The sequence below is a fragment of the Ascaphus truei genome, chromosome 20, assembly GCF_040206685.1.
Source record: "Ascaphus truei isolate aAscTru1 chromosome 20, aAscTru1.hap1, whole genome shotgun sequence".
NCBI lineage: Eukaryota > Metazoa > Chordata > Amphibia > Anura > Ascaphidae > Ascaphus > Ascaphus truei.
Genome location: NC_134502.1, coordinates 14055847 through 14079333, shown reverse-complemented (window position 1 = coordinate 14079333; position 23487 = coordinate 14055847). Strand labels below are relative to the sequence as shown.

Below are 23487 nucleotides of genomic sequence, written 5' to 3'. Positions count from 1 at the left end.
AATCTACTTATTTTCCAAGTTATTATTGATCACAAACTGTGAGCTACAGGCGTGGCAGCTTCTCTATGAAGTATTTGATTTGTTTGTCATGTTTGGATCCTGCTTTCTGATGAGTATGCCTCGCTGATTTCTGTTTTTATAACGTTCAACACTTATTTTGTCTATTAAATGAGACATCTTCCATCACATAAAGAAGACATTTTATTGCCCATTCAAATAAATAAGATATAAGGTGTCTTCTTCTCCTGGGAGGTGTACTATAGAATAGCACCACTTTTTAAGTCGAGTCCATTATGCCAGGTACCTTTTTACATTGCCTATTTCAACATAAACATCCATTTAAAGAGCAGACATTGCATGATGATAGATAGTGTTTGGTTATTGCAAGTTATGATACCTCTTACCTTAATAGTTTAACAGATACAGGTGTATCTACAAGTTTTCTGCTCTACATGATAGATGACAACTTGTTAAACCATGGATACATTGTTACTGTTAAGATTTAAAATGGTCCAGAAATGGCAGATTAGGAGATTCCTAAAATCTCTACAACTGCATGTACTGTAATGTGTGTTACATTGAGCTCTGTCTCTTTGAAATTATACAGGGAAGATGCCAATCCATTTGAGAACCAACCTGTATTATCATCACTCAACGAGTCAGGACAACCAGACTACAGTCAGAGAACTCCTGCTTTTGGGATTTCCAGATCTTCACGGCCTTAAGATATTAATCTTCTCATTGTTACTCATGGTTTATATTGTAACAGTTACTGGAAATATCCTAATCATTGGGTTAGTGAAAAACAGTCAGCAGCTCCACTCCCCAATGTATTTTTTCCTCTGTCATTTGTCATTATCTGACATATTGCTCATTACAAGTATTGTCCCTCAAATGCTGAAGGTTATATTGGAAGAAGGGGCCACCATCTCTCTTACTAGCTGCATAACACAGTTTTTCATCAATGGTGCTTCCGCATCCACTGAATGCTTTCTTCTCACAGTGATGTCTTATGACCGATACTTGGCTATCTGTAACCCGCTGCATTACTCCAGGATTATGGGCGTCAGTCTATGCTATATCTCAGCTACTCTGTGCTGGTTGTTAGGGTTTATGCTGTTACTTGTTGTAGCATGGCTAGTACGGGAATTACATTTATGTGGCTCCAATGTCATTGACCATTTCTACTGTGAATTTGGTCCTTTGTTAGAACTGTCTTGCTCAGATACGTCCATTGTGGAAATAGCAGTGTTTGTGCTAACCATCCCTATACTTCTTTTTCCATTTGTGTTTGTCCTATCAACATATGTTTATATCTCAGTAACCATCCTCCGGATCCCCTCCACCACTGGGAAACAGAAAGCCTTCTCCACCTGCAGCTCTCATCTAGCAGTTGTGTGTGTGTATTATGGGACATTGATGGCAAAATACATGGTTCCATCCAGAGGACACTTAAATAACTTAAACAAGGTCCTTTCTCTGCTGTACACGGTAGTGACTCCATTATTCAATCCCATAATATATAGCCTGAGGAATCAGGAGATCAGAGCAGCTCTGAGGAAATGTATCTGGATGGTGATAGGAAGATAACAGTTCTAATCTAATACAAAAAGGTGCAGGGCACTCTATTGGAAGAGTTTTACCCTGACTGGGACTTAGTCCGGAATCTCCTGGAACTCAAATTGGCAAGAAATTCCAGACACCACCGCTACGTTAGTTTCTCAGAACTTTGTCGCTCCTGACCATGAGTCAGCCTGAATCTCCTGGAATTCAAATCGGCATGAAATCTTAGCCACAACTGCTAGGTTCGTTTCTGAGAACTTGGGCATAAAAGTTAGGACTTAGACTCTGGCAGGCATGCTTTTCAGGCTTGAAACCGAAGTCAGTTGCTTTGCTATTACGCACAAAGCAACTTTGAAAAGCCCATCTGAGCTTTTTCGGCTCTGACTCAAGGGTTACACACAATCTAATTGGCTCATAGCATCTTATAGCTTTCCCTGCTCTAGATGAAACATAGAGGCAGAACTCAACAACCAATCAGCGCGTGGGAACTTTCTCACGCAGCCAATCACAGCCAAGCCGGGTAGAAAAGCTGGGTCAGCAGGAAATTTGAAATAGCCAAGGGACATGCACAAGCCTGCCACATTTCCTTCCCAGCTATCCCAATGCCACCCGCTGGGAAGGTGCCCCAAGGTCTGGCAAAACAAGTGGCATTCTGGAGGACTACCATTGATCTCGGACCTAGTTCTCCACCTTTCCCCGCTAACCAAATGCTGTTCACACCTCTGGGAATCCTCTGGCTGCAATGTCTCCATCCCTTCTGACTTAAAGAATCTAAACGCCTTCCTCTTCTTGTCCATTTCCTCCCCTACCTGTTTATTTAGCCACATTGGTTTTGACTTATTTCTTTTATCCAAGAGTTTACACTGATAAGTGTGCTTTTCTAACAATGTTTTAAAGACTGCCCATTTATCTTCTACATTTTTCCCTGCAAAAACATCATCCCAGTGTATTACTTGTAGATTAGACGTCAGTTTATTAAAATCTGCCTTTCTAAAGTTTAAGGTCTTTGTTGAACCCAAGCAATCTGTTTTTTCATCATTTATTTCAAATGAGACCATGCTGTGATCACTGTTACCCAAATGTTCCAGGACTTGAATATTTGTTATTACTTCTACATTGTTTGATATGACCAAATCCAGTACTGCCTCTCTCCTGGTTGGTTCCTCAATAATTTGGGTCATATAATTGTCTTTACGCACCCCCAAAACCATGTTCCTTTTGTTGTAATGCTAATCTCATTTCCCCAGTCTATGTCTGGATAATTAAAATCCCCCATTATGAAAACATGACCCAGTTTTGATGCCTTCTCCAATTGCAAAAGTATTCTAGCTTCCTCAATCTCACAGATATTTGGTGGTTTATAGCATATCCCTACAAACATTTTCTTTATACTTTTACCTCCACTGCTAGTTTCTACCCACAAGGTCTCTACATTTTCATCATTCCCTTCATAAACATCTTCCCTTATAATAGCTTTTAGATCCGGTTTAACATATAAACATACTCCACCCTCCCCCTTCTATTTGTTTGATCCTTCCGAAAATGGGAATAACCCTCTAAATTAACTGTCCAGTCATGAGTTTCATCCCACCATGTTTCAGTAATGCCTATGATAGAATACTGCTCCTTTGCAGCTATTAATTCAAGCTCCCCCATTTTATCTGTCAGGCAGATGAGAGTGGAGAGAGGTGGAGAGAGCTAAAGACATGAACGGGTTAACGCTGAGGGTCTTGTCCGACGACTACTCTATTTCTTGTCAAATATATGCCTGTTATATTGTGACACCATGTCACCACACATTCCAGATGCATAAGGACACGATATTGCCATTGGTTCATGGATACGCTTAAAAGAACTTATAGTATGTGAGTACACATTCTGTAGGCTACTGAAAGTCTGACCTGTCCTAATTAAGAGATATATTGCACTATTTTGTGTTTTCATTTTTTATTCACATGTTTGCGCTCCCCACTACTTGGACTTCTACATTAGCAGTAAGGTGTTAGGGTGTTTAGGGAGAGGTATTAGCAGCAGGATGTTAGGATGCATAGGGAGAGGTATTAGCAGCGGGATGTTAGGGTGTATAAGAAGAGGTATTAGCAGCAGGATGTTAGGGTGTATAGGGATAGGTATTAGCAGCAGGATGTTAGGGTATATAAGGAGAGGTATTAGCAGCTGAAAGAGAGGGGTGTTAATGCCACTTTTTAGCTCATTGGTGTGACCTCACCTAGAGTTCTGTGTTCAGCTCTAGATACCCGATCTCTGTAAGGATGTAAATAAATTCTAGAGTTTGTACAAATGGGTCACTAAGATGGTACCTTATATAAAGCATAAAACTTATCAGGAAAGGCTACAAGGTGTTAATACAGTATGTACAGTTTCGAGGAGAGAAAGGAGCGGGGGATATGAAAGAAACTTTCAACTAAATAAGGGATGAATCCAAGTACAGGAGGGGCGCATATTCCAAAGAAAGAGATCATTCTCTGAAGCTGCAGGGTGGCAGATAGGGGAATGTGTGAGGAAGTACTTCATCATGGAAAGGGTGGTAGATTCATGGAACAGTCTCCCAGCAGAGGTGGTAAGGACTAATATAGTCATGGAATTCAAAACATGTTTGGGAAAGACATAAGGCTAAATCCTAAATACAAAAGAAAGCCCCAAGGATCACATAGGGTCTGAGTTTTTACAGCAGATATGAAAATGAGCAGACATGGGGCGCCACATGGTTCCTACTGTATCTAGTGAAAAAACAATAGACAGAGAGATTGGGCCAAGAAAGAAGAGAGAGGGGGAGTAGTGGGTCATGCCTACATTCCCAACACAAGAGATAAGTCAGGTTCCTCTCACTCTAGACAGAGAAATCCACATGACCAAAACTCATTATAGGTCTAATGATCAGTCACGTGAACATTTTCGAGGTAATGGTGGAAATAATAACACAAGGAAGGAACATTTCCACCATCAATACAATAACCATGTTCGTAACCCCAATTATAGAGGTAAAAACTATATTAGGGATTATAAACCCAATTTTAGATCTAATCCCTATCCATCTAAGAACACTAAAGAATACACTACTACGAGGACAGTCTTATTCACATTCTCCTAAGGTTTCATCCTCAAATGGAATACATAATATTTATTCCCGCTCTCCAGGTCGTTCATCTCCTTCTTTTTTAGAATTAGTCAAAACGAGATTGGCACCCCCATTAGAAAAGGAAGTGAAATTGAAGGATACTGCCCAATATCTTCCTCAAGTCAGACAGAAAAAAAGATCTCTGTTAGACAAGGAACAAGAGGTGTGACCAGTCTCAAAAAGAAAAGAGAGTTATCGAGAAGGATCTCCCCAATAAAAAAGGGAATCTTTAATCTCTCGTCTAATATTCTAACACGAGATCAAATTAATGTGCTTGGTAGAGGATTAACCTTTTCACGGTCATGTGGACCGAATTCCTTTCAATTGTTTAAGGACCTGCATAAGTTTACGCGTAACTTAACACTCAAAAGACATTTTCTCAAATGTGAGATGGAATCTTCTCCTGTTGTTTTAGATGCCCTGAGTACATCAGTTATTCCTTCCGATTTAGATAATGGACCTACCATAAGACATACGCCATTTAAGGCACAGTCCAAATTTTATCCAGCCCAATCTAAAGGCCATCACATAGATACGTTTTTCACAATAGTTAAAAATGAATTTAATATTCTAGCACAAGATTTCAATATGAATAAAATCAGACAGAATCTAAATACGAAAAAAATCTAGCGCTTAAAATGCTTAGAGATAATAAAGAATTAATCATTAGGCAAGCAGACAAAGGGGGAGGAGTTGTACTTCAGAATCGCAATGACTATGAGAGGGAGGCCCATAGATTATTACAAGATACCTCCTTCTATAAGAAATTGAGTAAAGACCCCACTTTGGAGTTTCTAGCTCTGCTAAAAGTGCTCCTAGAGGAAGCTGTCTCCCTGTCTGTTATTACAAATGTAGAATTTTAATGTCTTTATTCAGATTTCCCCAGAATACCCATATTCTATCATTTACCAAAAATGCATAAATCCATTGTTGACCCCCCAGGAAGACTCATTATGTCAGGGATTCAGTCTTTAACCGCCAATGTGTCCCAATATGTTGACTTTTTTCTCCAATCTTATGTAGTTAAACTACCTTCCTATCTTAAAGATTCTACTGCAGTGCTGACCCTCTTTCAATCCTTCGAATGGAAAAGTAGCTATAGATGGTTGACCTGCGATATACAGGCATTATACACTCACATCCCCCACATAAAAGGCTTAGATGCTGTTGATTCTTGTTTGAGACAGGATCAATCATTACATTCCCTTAATAGGGAATTTATTCTCAAATCAATTGGTTTTATATTGAAACATAATTATTTTATGTTTCTCGCGGACTTCTACATACAGGTTTGCGGAATAGCTATGGGTACTCGTTTTGCCCCCAGTTTTGCAAACCTGTATGTGGGAGACTGGGAGAATCAATACATTTGGGCTAATAACCCGTTTGGTAATAACATCATCATGTGGCGACGCTACATAGATGATGTCTTATGTGTGTGGGATGGGGACCTTGAATCAGTCAACCAATTTATGTCCTTTATTAACAATAATGAGCATAACCTAATTTTTACACATCACACTGACACTACAGCTATTGATTACTTAGACCTTAGATTGCTATCTACACCTGAAGGCAAAGTGTTAACTGAGACATTTTTCAAAGAAGTAGACACAAACAACTTATTGATGGCCACTAGTAACCATAAAAATTCATGAATAAGAAATATTCCAGGTGGCCAATTCATGAGGTTGAAGAGAAATTGCAGTAGTAATGAGACTTTTGTCAGACAAGCTGATAAGATTTTCAGTCGCTTTGTAGAAAACTTCATAGAGTTCCAAGATAGCTGCTGAGCTCAATCGATAGCGGCTGATAATCTCTGCCTCACTCAAGACCTCTACGGAGCATCTTTCCCTAAAATAGCGGGGGGGCTATGTGCCTCACAATACGGATCTCCCTCTCTCCTCTCTCTCTGGGGGTCCTTACAATTTGACAGTTGATCATTCTAATTCCCTCTTCTCTCCTTAAGTTTTAAGAGAAGATTTAGAGCCAACAACAGACAGGAGTCATGCAGTGCCTGGCCTTGTTAAAATGCCGCGCTCATTACATTTTCTTGCTTCTGGGTCATTTCAGACAACTGTGGGCATAGTAGGCGGGGTCTCGCAGTTGGCATTCTCGCGGGCCTTTAGCCAGTTTCTATGTGCACTGACTCAACGCACTAGTGATTATATACATTTTCTTAGCGAGCAGACAGTTTCAGGCACTGAAGACTGCATTTTATAATGTAGCTGGGCTACCCAATGTGATGGATGCTATAGATTGCACACATGTAGCGCTGACCCCGCTGCGTGAAGAGGAGAGGGATTTCTGTAACAGGAAACATTACCACTCGCTCAATGTGCAGGTCGTATATGACACGCACATGAAAATTCTGAGTGTGGTAGCCTAATTCCCAGCTGCCTGCCACGTTTCCCATATTCTGCAGAGCTCATTAGTCTTCTGTAAATTTGAAGCGGGGGAATTCGAAGACGGTTGGCTATTGGGTAAGTCAATGTTACAGAAACTGCACTTAGATGTACATTTAATGTAGAGTTTAATGTTTCATTATGTGTTGCTAATATTTAATGTAACCACTAATACTTAACATTTTATATGTTGTATGTCATTGACTACATATCTAATACTGTAATGTAATGCAGCGTAACATTATATAATGTTGATTGGAATGTTAGGGCATATGCTGTATATTATTCACTCACTCTCATGTATTAGGACATGGCAATAGGCAATGTTTTGAATATTGTTCCATATTATATTAACATTCATGTGATTTGACTGTCTTATAGGCGACTCAGGATATGTAAGCCGGTCTTGGCTTCTGACCATACTGGGTAATACTCAAACCCCTGCAGAGGAACGATATAATGCCGCCCACATATCCACCCGCTCGTGATTGAGAGAACATTTGGAGTGTTGAAAAGTTGTTTTAGATGTCTTGATAGATCTGGTGGTGCGCTACAGTATTCGCCAGCGAAGGTTGGCGACATAGTGATTTGTTGTTGCATTCTGCAAAACATTGCACTATGTCACAATCTTCAAGGCAACATTCGGGAGGATTTGAGGATGATCCTCCCGTGACTCCTGCAGGAGATAGGGAGCATACAGCCAGTGGGGTGGAGACCCGCTGGACGATAATAGAGAATTATTTCACATGTAAGATTTTAATTTACATATTAGAGAATCTATAATCATCTTGTGATGTGTGTCACATTTCATTGTGTGTATCTAATCATAGGATCCTGTTCTCTCCCTAATCGACTGTACATTTTGTAGTGAATGATCAGAAGTTCGTCTGATAACTGTATGTCAATGTTTAACACATTTGTCCTTGTATAAATCATGTTTCCCCCCACCTGTACAATGTGTGCATCCTTTAATGCAGAATGTTGTGCATTAAGCAAAGATATAGTGCTGTATTGATGAATATGCCTAGAGTGTTATATTAAACCTTAACAAGTACTCTACATGATTATATATCATTTTTGAAACAATTTTATACTTCATTATAAATTTCTAAACAATGAATTATGAATTGTGTTCTTAAATACTTCGACAATTGTTATTGTTCACATTCCTTACTTAATAGTATTATTGGCACTTACTGTATGTAACTCTTACCACATACATTTTTGGACTGTCTGCAGGAGTATGAGCAGAGGACGTGGGGATATCTTCTATCAGTAACCTGGCATGTATCTCTAACATAAGTGATATTTTTATGTTTGAAACTACACATTTCTATATTAATATTTCATGTCAATGCTTCATACAATTACTCATGTCGAACTTTGACCAATACATTAAAGTTTCACTATAACTAAATGTGTATTTCTTCAGACGATGTAGGAAATCAATAATTGTATTATTTATGAGTGATGTAAAAGGGAAATGAGCATGACCTAAGAAAAATGGAGCACTAAGAGAAGATATATAATTTCAACGTTTATTGTAATGTTTACACACATTTGTAAGTATTACAAAATACCCAAAAATCAATATTCATTCAGCTAATAACATTATAGAATCTAAGATTAGCTAGGAGATATAAAAGTTAGGATGTTCACTTTACTGTGTATCATAGCATGAGTGTCCATTTCATGTTTTTGGCAGGTGGACAGTATATAAAAGGTGTAATTGTTCGGTGTTTGGATACATCCATTCACATGATCTTCTGTCTGGAACGGAGATGTCAACATCTGGGAAAGAAGTAGATATGTAATATTAATTACATAAATGTACAGGTGTAATTGAAAATTTCAGAATGCATCTAAACACACGTGTTTTTTGACTGTAACTGTTGGGTACTATACGTGAAGCTTGGCGTTGTAAAAACTTACGCTACATCTTCTAAATAACTACTTAAATTACTGTATCTAAACAATTTATAAGTAATGTGAAAAATATATATATAATAACCACGGAAAATTCTACAAATGCTTGTACTACACAAGGGTGTGTTGCCCCACATGCTATCACTACAAACATATTATATACAGAATGCATTTATGCACATCTAACATATTTATTTAATGTTGAAAATTGACAATGGATTATTTTGTTTTAACCGAGGGGCGTTAACGTAGTGGAATGACATTTAAGGGCTGCGCAGGAATAGCTTGTGTTTCCAGCGCCATTGCACAGCACATTTAACAATATTTCCACGTACTATCGTTAACTGGATCTTACCTTCTTTATGAACTCTGTTCCGGCATATTGTGATCTTCACACAGCGATCTCTGTTATATTATCAGAAGACGGAGAAAAGGTAAAAGGGGCACGTTAATTTTTAAAAACAAAAACTTTTTTCCCGTATGGTACGTGCATGCAGCATGAATCGAACACATATGCCATCATTCGGGAATAAGCGATTCACAGATTGTATAAAGTACTTCCGTTATAGTTACCTGCATTATATTGCATTCATATTCGGTCCAGTCATGGAAGGGGTGTTTGCGAGGTAGCCACTATAGTCAATCAATTAGTTGTTCGGTGTGCTCAGCTCGGTAGGGTTGTAACTTACTCCATAACAGTTTGGATATTGTGGAATGTACTGAGGCGGATACAGATAGTAACTTTGTGGCATTTTATCTGCTTGAGCCAAGTCGGTATTATGCATGTTATCATAATAACTAGTTCCGTTATGGTTCTGGTATTGATTGGACAACTCCGGTTGAAAAGAATACAAATTCTGCTGAACATTTAAGGCACCGCTGTGGGCACCTATATCACGGTAGTTGTGTCCGACTATTCTGTGTCTTCTGAAATTTCCATTAGCAGGCATACGCATACCGGATTCATAAACTGACCAACAGCCATCCCTGATTCCGAGAGACGGTGGGTTTCGAATAAAAGAAGCATTGGTTGATAAAGTCCAGCGGATACAATTTCTCCATACCTTAGGTTTTGGATGATTTTGATAATAAGGAGTCCTCCGTAACATATTGATATAAATGAGAGACACTAGCTTTTTTCTGTATTCGGGTTTGAATAGCGGTATATATTAGATTGGTGTAAGGAATACAGAGGAAATATACAATTTCTTGTTCACTGGAAGGGTTATGGCTCATAGGAACGCTCTTGGGTACCCAAGGAGCACATCCGTGCTCCAGTTCTCTTGGACCGCTTCCACGAGAAATTTCCACAGAAGCCTTGGATGGATCGTCCTGAGGTCGATCCTGAAGGGGGGGTACTGTAAGGAATCGGGGGCCAGGTCCCTTGTGGTGTGACTCCTCCTTACCCACTACCAGTACTGTAGCGGCTGCTGCCCCTGCCCCCCGTCGCTACCCATGCCGCTGCCCAGTGCATACCTTGAACTCTGCGGCCGCCATCTTGGATTCTGGCACTGTTGTTACAGACTCTCAGCTGTGCTCTGCTATTTCCTGGTCTCTCAGCCACTCACCAGCAGCTCCTCGACACGCCTCCCCCATGCCCCTCGTCCGGATTGGTCACTGTCGCTTTAAATATCCTGCTTTGCCTTCACTTCCTTGCTCTGCATAGCTCCTTGCTTCCTGTATAGCCTGGAAACGGTGTCATGCTCCTGCTTGTCTTTACTCCTACAGATTTGAACCGGCTTGTCTGACTTACCTCTCTGGCTCCCGACTTCGGCTTACCCATGACGATTCTTACCTCCCAGACCCTTGGACATGGAAACGGATTTAACTACGGAACTCTATACTCCTGAACTCGGCAAGTACAACGACTATTCTGAATCTTAACCCAGGCCTGGCCATGCTATAACCACATCCCGGACCCGCTCCCTCTGCTGTTGGTGTGTATATTCAACATCCCACCTCAGTACAGGGGACTGGCCTGGTCTGCGGGCTGCACAGCGTGACATTATGCAGAGCAAAACAGAAACAGACCTGACTGAGGTGGGCCAAATAATCAGGGGACTTGCGCTTTGCATTGATACTTTGGAACTCAGATCACAAGCCTGATACAACAGCTTTCCCAGCTTTCACTACAGCCTATTCTGGCCCCAGCCACGCAGGGTGGCGACCGGCCATCAGAACTCAGGATTCCTACGCCTAAAGCATATGCGGGTGACCTCTAGCCTGTCGTGGGTTTTTGAACCAATGTGAAATACAGTTTGAGATTTCTCCCAGCCTGTTCCCCACCAGATGCACCAAGGTAGCCTATGTTTACTCTCTTTTAACAGGGGACGCCTTGGCATGGGCCTCTCCCAACTGGGAGTTGCGTGCGGAAATCACCCAGGATTACCAGCTTTTCCGCCAAGAATTCCAGCAGGTATTCGATATTTCCGCCCGCACAGATACTGCCGCTGCTTCTCTTGTTCAATTGCCTCAAGGTCGTAAGTCCGTAGCCAAATACGCATTGGAATTCCGGACAGTTGCGGCGGAGACGCATTGGAACCAAGAAGCCCTTATTGCTGTGTTTTGGCAAGGTTTGTCCGACTCTTTAAAGGATGAACTTGCAGTCCAGCCCCCAGGGATTGGAGGAATTGATCGCACAATGCATACGAGTGGATCAGCGCCTTCAACAGCGCCGTCATGAATGCCAGCGTCCCAGAATTTTCTCTTCTGAACCTATTCTTCCCAGGTTCTTCCCAGCTATTCGCCCTGTTCTAGACGCTGTGGAACCCATGCAGATTGCCAGTCAAGAGTTCCGTAATACCGACAGGACTGCCGATAGAACCTCTGACCGGACTGCCGAAAGGGCTCGTCGCCGGAATGAGGGCCTTTGCTACTACTGTGAATCTTCTGAGCATACGGTACGTTTTTGTCCTTTAAGGCCCAAAGAACAAACATGACCAATGGGGCAAGAGGGACTCATTTTGGGGTCAATATCTTCTCACCCTATCTCTGAAGAGGAACTCCCTAAGAGAATTATGCTTCCAGTCTCGCTTTAAGGTCCGAATTTTCTCGTAACCACCGCCGCTTTCTTGATTCAGGATCCGGTGGTAACATTGTGGATCAAGATTTTGCTACTCATAACAAGATTCCGCTCATCGCTAAGAAATCGCTGATTGGCCTCGAGGCTATTGATGGTCGTCCTTTGCAACCTGCCTTCATCACGTTAGAGACTCTTCCTTTCACCCTTTCTGCCGGTACTCATACCGAAATCATATCCTTTGACGTGATGCACTCTCCTGCCGTTCCAGTTATCCTAGGATTACCCTGGCTACAGCAGCACAACCCACGCATTGATTGGAGGGATGGCAAGACGATTCAGTGGGAGCCAGAGTCAGATGCCTCACCATTGCCGGTCATTTCTCCTACCACAGTCCTCGCGGGAGTGGAAACACCACCGGCTAATGATTCCGCTCTTCCTGAAGCATATGCGGATTTCATCGACGTGTTTAGCAAGACACAATCGGAGGTTCTACCTCCTCACAGACCTTATGATTGCCCCATTGATCTGGTTCCCGGCGCTGTTCTTCTGAAATGTAAGTCCTACCCCTTGTCTCTCCCTGAAACTAAAGCCATGGCAGCATACATCAAAGATAACCTTGAAAAAGGATTCATTCGTAAGTCTTCGTCCCCCACTGGTGCCGGTTTCTTTTTTGTGAAAAAGAAAGACGGATCCCTGAGACCATGCATTGATTACCGAGGGCTCAATCTCATCACAGTCAAGAATCGATACCCCCTTCCGCTGATCTCCGAACTTTTTGATAGGCTTCAAGGGGCAAAAAAGAAGAAGGCGATGAATGGAAGACTGCCTTCAATACCATAAGCGGCCACTACGAGTATCTTGTAATGCCCTTCGGCTTATGCAATGCTCCTGCTGTTATTCAGGATTTTATAAATGATGTCTTCCGTGATGTTCTCAACTCTTTCGTAATCGTCTATCTAGACGATATCCTAATTTTTTCTAAAAATCTTCAAGATCATATCCAGCATACCAGGCTCGTTCTCGCTCGCCTTCTTGTCAATAATATTTACACTAAGCTCAAGAAATGTCTTTTTCATCATACCTCTACTGCCTTCTTAGGCTATATAATTTCAGATAAAGGATTTTCAATGGACCCTGAAAAACTTAAGGCTGTTTTGGATTGGCCTCTGCCCAACTCTCTCAAAGCCATCCAGAGTTTTTTGGGCTTCTCCAATTACTATAGAAAATTCATCCGAAATGTTTCTACCACTGTGGCTCCCATTACAGCCCTTACCAAGAAGGGAGCTGACCCGTCTGTATGGCCTCCGCAGGCCGTCTCGTCCTTCAAAACCCTGAAACAAGCTTTAGTCTCGGCACCCATTCTGCGACATCCCGATGTTAGTCTTCCGTTTACTTTAGAAGTTGATGCGTCTGATTGTGGTGCAGGCGCCATCCTGTCCCAGAGATTGTTCCCTCAAGATAAGCTTCATCCATGCGGTTTTTCTTCAAATAAGTTTTCGCCCGCTGAAAAGAACTATGATGTTGGCAATAGAGAGCTCTTGGCTATCAAGATGGCCTTACAGGAATGGCGACATCTCCTGGAAGGTTTCCAAGAACCTATTTCTATATTGACTGATCATAAAAATCTTCTTTACAGAGGCGGCACATTTTATTTGAGTGCGGCTAGCTCCGCAAGCCTGGGGATGTCTCGGCATGCTAGCCGCACTCCCTCGGCGTGCCGCGCGTCATCGACGCACGGTCACGCGTCATCGGGTGCCTGCGCCCCCTGCACGCGCGTCCAGGGCTCCCCGAGGGAGCCCTGGTGTCCCGCGATGTGGTTGACGGCGGCAGGGGGTTCCGGGGGACCCGGCGGACCAGGGCAGCGGGAGGGAGAAAGCCCCGATCGGAGGGCGCTCCTCCGTGTCTTCGGCGTGCGCCCGGCACCCTCTGGCGCGCGCCAGGTTACTGCTGCGGCTGAGAACGGGCAAATGCTCGAATAAACTCGGCCGCAGCAGTATATCGAAAATGCATGTCGTCTGGGGTCTCGTCATGCCCGTTGGGCACTATTTTTCTCAAGATTTAATTATACTCTGTCTTATATTTCCGGTTTTAAGAACACAAAAGCTGATGCTTTGTTCCGACAATTTTCTCCTGAGGAAAGATCCGAAGAAACCCCTGAAACTATCGTACACACTAAGTTTATAATTTCTGCCAACTCATTTGACATTCTCGAAAAGATCGTTGAAGCTCAAACACAAATTCCGAGTGGTCTAGAGGTACTGGAAGGAACTCTTCATGCCGCACCTAGGTTTCATCAAAAGATACTAGAATGGAGCCACTCTGTTCGTTCAGCCGGCCATCCCGGCTTCAAAAGAATTTTGGATCTTATCAAGCGTGCTTTTGGGTGGCCTAATATGGCAAAGATTGTTCATGAATTTACTAGTGCTTGTCCAATATGCGCACAAAACAAGACTCTTCATCAAAGACCCTCAGGCTTGCTCATGCCCTTGCCAGTACCTGAATGTCCATGGTCACATATTTCAATGGATTTCATTGTGGATCTATCCCTTTCCAGAGGGATGAATACCATTTTGGTCATCGTTGACCGTTTTTCAAAACAGGCCCACTTTGTTCCACTCAAAGGACTTCCCTCCTCGCCCACCCTAGCTGATATCTTCACCAAGGAGGTGTTTCGCATCCATGGGATATTACTAATTTATTTCACAAACATAATTGAATGTTTAAAAAAACAAAACAATTAATTATTTATATACAATCATTAAACAAATATTCTTACATGACAATGAGCCATATAGTTGGTCAAACAAAGCCATGACACCTTCCACAAGTATGTTATTTTCCCGAGGGGTAAACCGTGGATTTCTTATGCCTTCCGCACGCGCCTGGCTTGATGGTGGCCCCTCATCACATCCATCATCAGCCTGCTCTGCATCACTGGTCGGATGCTGGACACTGTCCCTCTCTCCCTATCCACTACTCCCGCTACCCTCCCTCACCTGCACTCCCCCACCTGGAGTAGTATCATGGGACGTACCGGCACGGGACATACCTGCCCTGGCAAGATGGACCGTACCTGTACGTGCCACTCCTCTCCCACGCTCCACCACTCCTCCAGCCACCGCCACTCCACCACTCCCACGCTCCACCACTCCTCCAGCCACCGCCACTCCTCCACTCCCACGCTCCTCCACTCCTCCAGCCACCGTCACTCTACCACTCCCACGCTCCGCCACTTCTCCAGCCACCGCCACTCCTCCACTCTCACGCTCCACTACTCCTCCAGCCACCGCACCACTCACACGTCCACTCACACTTCCACTCACACATCCACTCCCACATCCACTCATTCTCTCTATTTCACTTAGTCACTCAGTTAATCAGTCACAAAAAACAAATATAAACAAAAATGACACACTAACAAAGTTCTTTCACACTAACAATACAAAAATGTAGAGAAAAAATATAATAACAAAAGACAACTCACTCAATAATCACCAACAACTCACAAATCAACAACTCTCTCCTCCTACCACTAAGTCCAGTCGTCTATCTCGCCCTTTCTCCCAACAGCACGACACAAAATGAAGAAAATGGGCGCTTTATATATGGTGTACAATTAAAATTGACACGCGACTGCTTGTCAGGAGTTTGGCTAATTATCATCACTTTAGCATTTCAGCACTTAACTCCTACACTACCATCTCCATAAAAAAAAAATTAACAAAATATATACAAATTAATTTACAACAATACTATAGTGAAGGGATTCACTCCTTCCATGGACTCTCACACAGATACCACCAGGAAACTAAGGGGACATACACGAACATCAGGGGACCTTAATTGCCTTAGCGTGGAGATGCCAAACTTCTTCCCAATTAGCTTTATTTATTTTTATAATAGTGTAGATGAGCCGGGGGTCTCCAGAGCTGAACCGCATTGGTTTCAGCCTCGGGGACCCCGTACTTGATGAGATAGAGGCTCCGTTATGGGGTGCCGGTATCCCCCTGCAGAATTTAAATCCCCTGGTCACGTGACGCGGAAGTTTTAAAATTACAGTGGATACCGGCACCCCATAACGGGGCCTGTATTTCATGAAGTAGGGGATCCCCGAGGATGAAACCAATGCGGTTCAGCTCTGGAGACCCCCTGCTCCTGCACAATATGAATAAAAATTACATGAATGCAGCTTCATTAACATAGCGGCTATCAGCAACGGTAAGAAATTATTGTTTATTGTTATTGGTGTTTTGTCAGTAGTGTAGATGAGCAGGGGGTCTCCTGAGCTGAACCGCATTGGTTTCATCCTCGGGGATCCCCTACTTCATGAGATACAGGCCCCGTTATGGGGTGCCGGTATCCACTGTATGTTTAAAAATTCCGCATCACGTGACCGGGGGATTTATATTCTGCAGGGGATACCGGCACCCCATAACGGAGCCTCTATCTCATCAAGTAGTGTGTCCCCGAGGCTGAAACCAATGCGGTTTTGCTCCGGAGACCCCCTGCTCATGTAGAATATTATTAAAATGAATATTTTTACTGTACGATCGCCTGTAACAGCCGTGCATGGAGATGCAGCATCTCCATGCAAATGTTACAGGAGGCTTTTTTTTTCTATCAGCTATCGCACTTGAACTTTAAGCGCGATAACGGGGGGGTGGGGGGGGAAAGCATGCACGATCTGGCAGATTTGAGCACGGCCGATCCTTAATGCACTGAACTCCTTAGTGAATCGCACCTCCGGCTTCACTTTTTAGCGGACGTGAACCTTTTTTTCATGCCAGCGCAAAAGCTCACTGCTTAGTGCATAGCCCCCTATGTCCGGCACGCTTTGGGTGCAGGATGCTGATGCAAACGAGCAGAGCAGACCTCGTTTTTTTGGCATACTGAGTTGGCATTACTCTAACTGCGCAATATCTACCGCCAATTTGTAAGTGCAATGTGCATTTTTTATGGGGTTTTTTACTGCGTTAAACCAGGTTTGCACTATTGTTTTGCCTTTGCTATATCTTTCCATATCACTTGCACCTATCTCTCACATGACATCGGACTGAAGGGATTCAAGCCCAGCAGTATCGGTGCCGGACCATTGTTCCCTCCCAACGTCTGATTAAGAAGTTTCTCCATGACATCCAACTGAGTGGATTTAGCTGATGCCTGATATCTCTTTTCAAAATGCCTAATCAAGAAGATTTATTTTGAGTATGGACCATTAGAGTGGGAATTGTCCCTTTCCATTACATACTGTATTACACTATATTTTTTTCCTTTGCGCTATAGGTTTGTTTTCCTAGACATCTACCTTCTAGTGTGGGATGGTCCAAATATAGTTTCATAAATATATGTAAGATGTATTGCACCCACATTTAATTATAAAAAAGCACTTATAAAAGAAACACAGGAATTTGCCCTCAGCTGCCCTAGTTCACGGTGCTGCCTTTGATCTCAGGTTCTCATCATGGTGCAGTCCAGCCAGTGTCTGTTAATGACGTTACTATCTATACATCCGAGCATCCTGATTGTTCAGCATTTCTTCCAGCCACTGCACCGCAGCCTACTGGCTTCTCTCTGATGTGGTCTGCTGAGCTTTTAGGAGGTAATAAAGTAATCATCAGTATCACAACGCGTGGTGATAGGGATCAAAAAGGTCTTATTTATATTATCTGATTTATATGGAAAGGTTATCCGAATTAGGATGTAATTGGGGAAGAAATTAGCAGTTTGGGACCCTCTGAATTGAATTGGAATACCACCAAACTTGGCAGGTTCGGTATTTCCTGAAGCCGAATACAGGGGACTTTCATGGTTTGGAATAGTTTGAACCATGAGTCTGAATCTTCGTGACCGAGCAGAGTCTAAATTAAACCTCATTCTTGGTTCCCAATTGGGCTGTCATCTTTTGACAAAGCCCATCCTATAAAAATGTCCCTGTCTTTCCCTTTCACCACAAGCATTCAGAACAGAAGTTAAATATTTAGCAAAACTTACAGTACGATATTACTGCCACAGTCATGCCATGCTTCCAGATCGGACCCCCAGCAGTGATAATTATCTGGCACTGGGGCACTAGCAGTCCCACTGCTTGCCCTGGGGCTAAAAAGAGTACAGATGTAGCTAAACTAACTGTCTTCTGTTCTAATGCCACCCACAGTCACGTAAAAGTGGTGGTTGAGGCACCAAAGAATTGTCCTGCAGGGGGTTCCATTCGGAGCATGGACCCACCGTAGCCAAAACACAGCAGACACGGTTTCCGATGCCGCCGACGTTTGCTTCTTTAACCATGGATCCAGGGACAGCGAGTCTTACTAGATCTGTTTGTATAAATGAATGGAATGATTATGCATAACCTTGTGTGTTCATTTAGATATAATGATGATATCTTCTGCATGTCGCAGGACACCTATGAAATACTTTAATACTGTATGGAACATCTCACAATAAAATGTACAGATGTAGCAAGCCTTACTGTTTACGGCACCGTAAAAAACTGTGGGACAGCAATCACAACTGTCTTGGTGCTGGTGGATAACCACTGCGAGTGGGGTCTGATTAAAAAGCATAGAACAATCTTCTTTCTTTCATCTTCTTTCACTGTCTTCTATCTTCTTCTGTTATTCTTTTCTTCTTTCTTTAATCTTCTATCTTTCAATCCAAAACCCATGGTAAATCCACAACAGATTTTGTCCTGTCGTCTTCTTGAGCTAAAATGAGACGGAACATGCCTTATATAGGGCCTGAGATGTCACATTTTAGGGTCAGATGGTACAGCTCCAATTCGATTCGACGTTGTATCATGTGTCACCTCTTTTTTTTTTTTTAAGGATGTGCAGTCATTTCCAATGGAGGTACTGTACGTCATATCCTTGAAACCAAATATCACATAGTATTACAGCCAATCAGATTGCAGATAATACCATTGGTTCCTGTACCAAGTGATGTCACATCCTTTTTAGAATGGAACATATCAAATGGTACAGGAAACAATGAGATTGTCTGCAATCCCATTGGCTGTAATACAATGTGATATCAGCCATTTGGTTTAAGGATGTGACGTACCTCCCTTGGTGATGACGTCACAGCCTTAAAAAAAAAGAGGCGGGCATATGATACAGCGTCCAATCGGTTTGGAGCTGTACCATCTGACCATGTACATCTCATTTTAGCAGAAGATCTCGATGAGGCAACATCCATTTGGATTTACCATGGAGTTGGATTAAAGAAGCAGATAGAAGATAGAGTAAAAGAACAAAAGAATTACAGAAGAAGAAAGAAGAAGGTGAAAGAAGATTTTTTTTACCAGATGCTGATCTTCAAGGTGGATGGAGTTGGATTGCGGGTGATGTTGTCACGGGTCAAGAGCTTCCTGATATGCCGGGATTCGGAGGGTGAAGACTTCTAAAGGTAAGTACAATATTGAATGTATGTAAATGTCTTTTTTCAGTTTTTTTTATTGTATTTATTTCTTTTTATGTTTTCGATTGCCTACTGAATGACAATGTATTAATCTGTGCCCCTTTAGGGTACAGATAAATGCAGTTACAGGCAATGTATTTTTTTGGCAAATGCTTGTTTACTATTGATTGTTATTTTTTCTATTTCTGTTTATTGTTTTCACTACATTGTTTGGTATTTGGATGGCTTGTTTTTAGCACATTTGTGGATTGGTTAGCGGTTTAAATTAATAAATAGTTTTGTTGGCTAGTGGTTTTATTTATTTTATTGATTTGTTGGCTTGTGCTTTAATTTCTTTATTTGATTTGTTGGCCAGTGATTTTATTTCTTGAATTGGTTGGATAGGTGTTTATTTAATTTAATTCTTATGTTTTGGAATAACATAATTTTTATTATTTTGCTGTTTTGGTGATAGATCATTTTTATTCATGTGTACTATTAGGCTTTTTCATTCTTTTATTGTTGGGTGTTTAGGTTCTTGTGTATTTCTTTTATTGTGTATTTTTGGCCTTAATGATTTTTTATTAGGTTGACCAGTGAGTGCTACATGTCCATATTATATGGGTATGATATACCACTGTGCCAATCAATGGGTAGAGGGTGGGTATAGGAGGGATGGGGTAGGCCTCCTGGGTGTGTAGTGGGGGATGGGGGTTAACCCCTTAATTACTATAGCGGTTATTAATCGCTAAGGGGATTAAGGGGTTAGGGGCCATTAGATTGTATTTTTTCTTGTATTCTTGCTGCCAACGGAGGACATGGACCTGGAGTATGCTGATGAGAACAATCTTCAATATGGCAGGGGTAAGTAGAAAGTTTTATTTACTTTATTTATGTTGCCTGGCTAATGTTTTATTTTGAAAGGGCAAATGAGCTATTATCCATATGTGGATATTAGTTACTTTGCCCATTACTGTACTGTATATGTTGGGGAGGGGGTTTGTTAGGGGTAGAGGAGGTGGGTAGTAGGGTTGTTGTGTGTATTTTTGTTTATTGTGGGTAAAGGGATTTGGTGAAGGGGGTAGTAGCCCCAAGGATGGATGTTTAGACCTACCGGGTGGTAGCGGGAGGGGTTAATCCTTTTCATTACCTTAGCGGTATTAACCGATAAGGTAATGAAGGAGTTAACTCCACCCGCAATCCCCACACAAGGCCTAACCACCCACAAAGGGCCAAATACCACCTTCACCCACCCCCTCTACCCACAATAAACATGGCACTGGTAGTTAACCCCTTCATTGCCTTAGTCGTTAGCTGCTAAGGTAATGAAGTTGCCTGTAAATGCATTTTAGTTCCATGGGATTCATGCCGGGGGTATCCGGTGCTGATATTAATGGCTCCAGAGACTCCCAGCATCATTCCGATGCAGAAAAACTGCAGCCTTCTCAGCAGCTTCTCCCCAGCCTCACGTCAACTTTTCCTGGCGTGAGGATTTTGGGAGAAACTCGGTATTCTAGAGCCGCGATTAGCCTCGATAAACTAATCGCGGCTCATAGAATTGCACGAGTTTCAAAACCTGCCGAAAGGGGCTTATCGCCGCTCACCCGGCGATGTGATTTGGACGGCTGCTAAAATTGGCGATTCATGCATTTATCATCCACTTATCAAGGCTTATAGAATAGCAACAGACATTTTGGCCAAAAAGGCCTCGATATGTGGGTTCTTTTGAAAGCTCCTTGTATTGTCCTCGAATATATTTGTATATAGTTATCATATCCCTTCTTAAACACTTTTTTTCTAATGTAAACACATCTAATTTAGCTAGCCTCTCCTCATAAGTCTAATTATTCATCCTATTTATTCATTTGGTGGCTCTTCTCTGCACTTTTTCTAGTTTCATAATGTATTTTCTAAGAAATTCTAAAATTGTACTCCATATTCAAGGTGTGGTCTTACTAATGCTTTATAGAGGGGCATAATTATGTTTACTTCACTTCCATCCATTGTCCGTTTAATGCAAGATAACATTTTGTTTGCCTTTGAAGCTACTGCATGCCTTTGGGCACTATTGCACTAAGCCTGATTTTCTTTAGGCACTCTTAAATCCTTCTTCATTAAGGATTTTCCTAATTTATCCCCATTTAATTTGTGTTTCCTGATTATTATTGTTTCTCAAATGCATAACATTACATCTATCTGTATTAAACCTTATCTGTCATTTACCTGCCCAAGTTTCCAGTCTATCCATGTCATTCTGGAGAGAAATTACATCCTGCTCTAATACTACTAGCTTACACAATTTAGATTAATCAGCAATGATGCAGACTTTGCTCCCTATGCCAACTTCAAGGTCATTAATAAATAAGTAAAAAAGCAGGGATACCAGTACTGATCCTTGAGGAACCACTCACAACTTAAGTCAGACCTGATAAAGTTCCATTTACGACAACTCTCTGTTGTCTATCCTTCAACCAGTTTTCAATCCAGGTGCAAATATTTTTACTGAGATCAATTTGTTTTATTTTATACACTAGCCTCTCGTGTGGAACCATATCAAAATCATTTGCAATTCCTACTTACCTCCTCAAAGAAACGAATAAGGTTTGTTTGGCATGATCTATCCTTCATAAATCCATATTGACTATTACTAATAATTTTGTTTTCAATTTGGTATTACTGAATATTATCCCGTATTAAACCTTCAAGTAGCATCCCCACTATTGATTTCAGGCTTACAGGTCTTCAATTTCCCAGTTGTGATCTAGCTCCCTTTTTAAATATACCGTAAGCACAAGTCTGCATTACCCCAATCTTGTGGTATTGTGACTGTGGAAATGAAGTCCTTGAATATTACATGAAATGGTTTGGCTATTACTGAACTTAACTCCTTAAGAACTCTTGGATGTATGCCTTCGGGGCCAGGAGACTTATTTACTTTTATGTTATCAAGTCGCCTATGTACTTCACCCTCAGTTAACCAACTGTTCGTTAATATATATGTACAGTAACCCTGCTTTCCCCCCTCCCCACAATCTCATGTAGGGTATATTAGGGGAAATACTACACTGGTTACAGGCTAAAGTGTGGTGCAAACCTGCTGGCAACAGGGGCCCTGAGTCTCCCGCGATGGTATGGGGATATCAGGACAGGCTTCTGTGGTGAACATGAGTGGTACTTACAACAGTGCCTCCATCTCCAACAGATCCCCAGGGCGGTGGGGAAGACCCTCTGAAGGAGAATCTCTCTCAGCTTCTTCCTGATAGAGTCCAGTCTCAGGCAAGAAGTCATTTGAATCACAGGGATACTTTATTGGACCAATGCATGGCAGACTGCCCATCTCAAAGCAATGTGCTTAGCAGCACATCAGGTCTACACCTGTAGGATGGCCCTGAACATACACTCCCAGCCAAAGTGCACTGAAAGCAGTTCTAGCTCTTCCCTTATTCTCTATTATAATAAGAGATATGATCTCCCTCCTCTCCCCAGAGGGGAGCCTCAGACTGGCAGAGCCCTGCACAGTCAGGATAGGGTAGACCAGTCTCTCTCAACGGTAGGGACACTGCTAAATTCAGGAAGTGCCATTCATTAAATACAGATCCAGTAGACCCACCCCTGTGCCTCTGATTGACACAAAGCCTGAGTACTACCTTCTCTGACTCACTGAACTGCAGTGTGTGGGGAAAACCCATGATTACTCCTGGCAACCTGCCCTTACCAGGTATTACTGCACAGGAGGAGAAAGAATCATAGCCCAAACTTACCCAGGGCTACATAGAGGTTGTGAGTTCCTCCTGCAGCCCTTTTATTGTAATTGATTCTTCTCAGGTAAAATGTCCTTATCTTTATTTTTCCTTACCTCCAATAAAATGCCTGCCCATCTCACAATGAAAGGGTCTTATAAGTTTTTTTTCCAAATGTTTTGGTTATTAAGGTACTGTACTTAAAGAACTTGTTAGGGTTGATCTTACTTTCTATTGCAATTCTTTTTGTTATTTCCAAGTTTTGCTAATTAGATTGCCCTATTGCAACTTTTGTTACAT

General features: G+C 42.1%; 1 protein-coding gene across 1 annotated transcript; it reads left to right on the top strand.

Annotated features, from left to right (window-relative positions):
- The first annotated feature begins 658 nt into the window (after positions 1 to 658).
- On the top strand, positions 659 to 1590 carry LOC142470915 (olfactory receptor 11A1-like). Its single transcript, XM_075577723.1, has one exon. It carries the CDS (start codon positions 751 to 753, stop codon positions 1588 to 1590), a length of 840 nt encoding a protein of 279 aa, XP_075433838.1. The 5' UTR covers positions 659 to 750.
- Positions 1591 to 23487: the final 21897 nt, after the last annotated feature.

Coding starts and splice junctions, on each gene's coding strand:
- LOC142470915 (XM_075577723.1), top strand. CDS start 751: ATGGTTTATATTGTAACAGTTACTGGAAATATCCTAATCATTGGGTTA.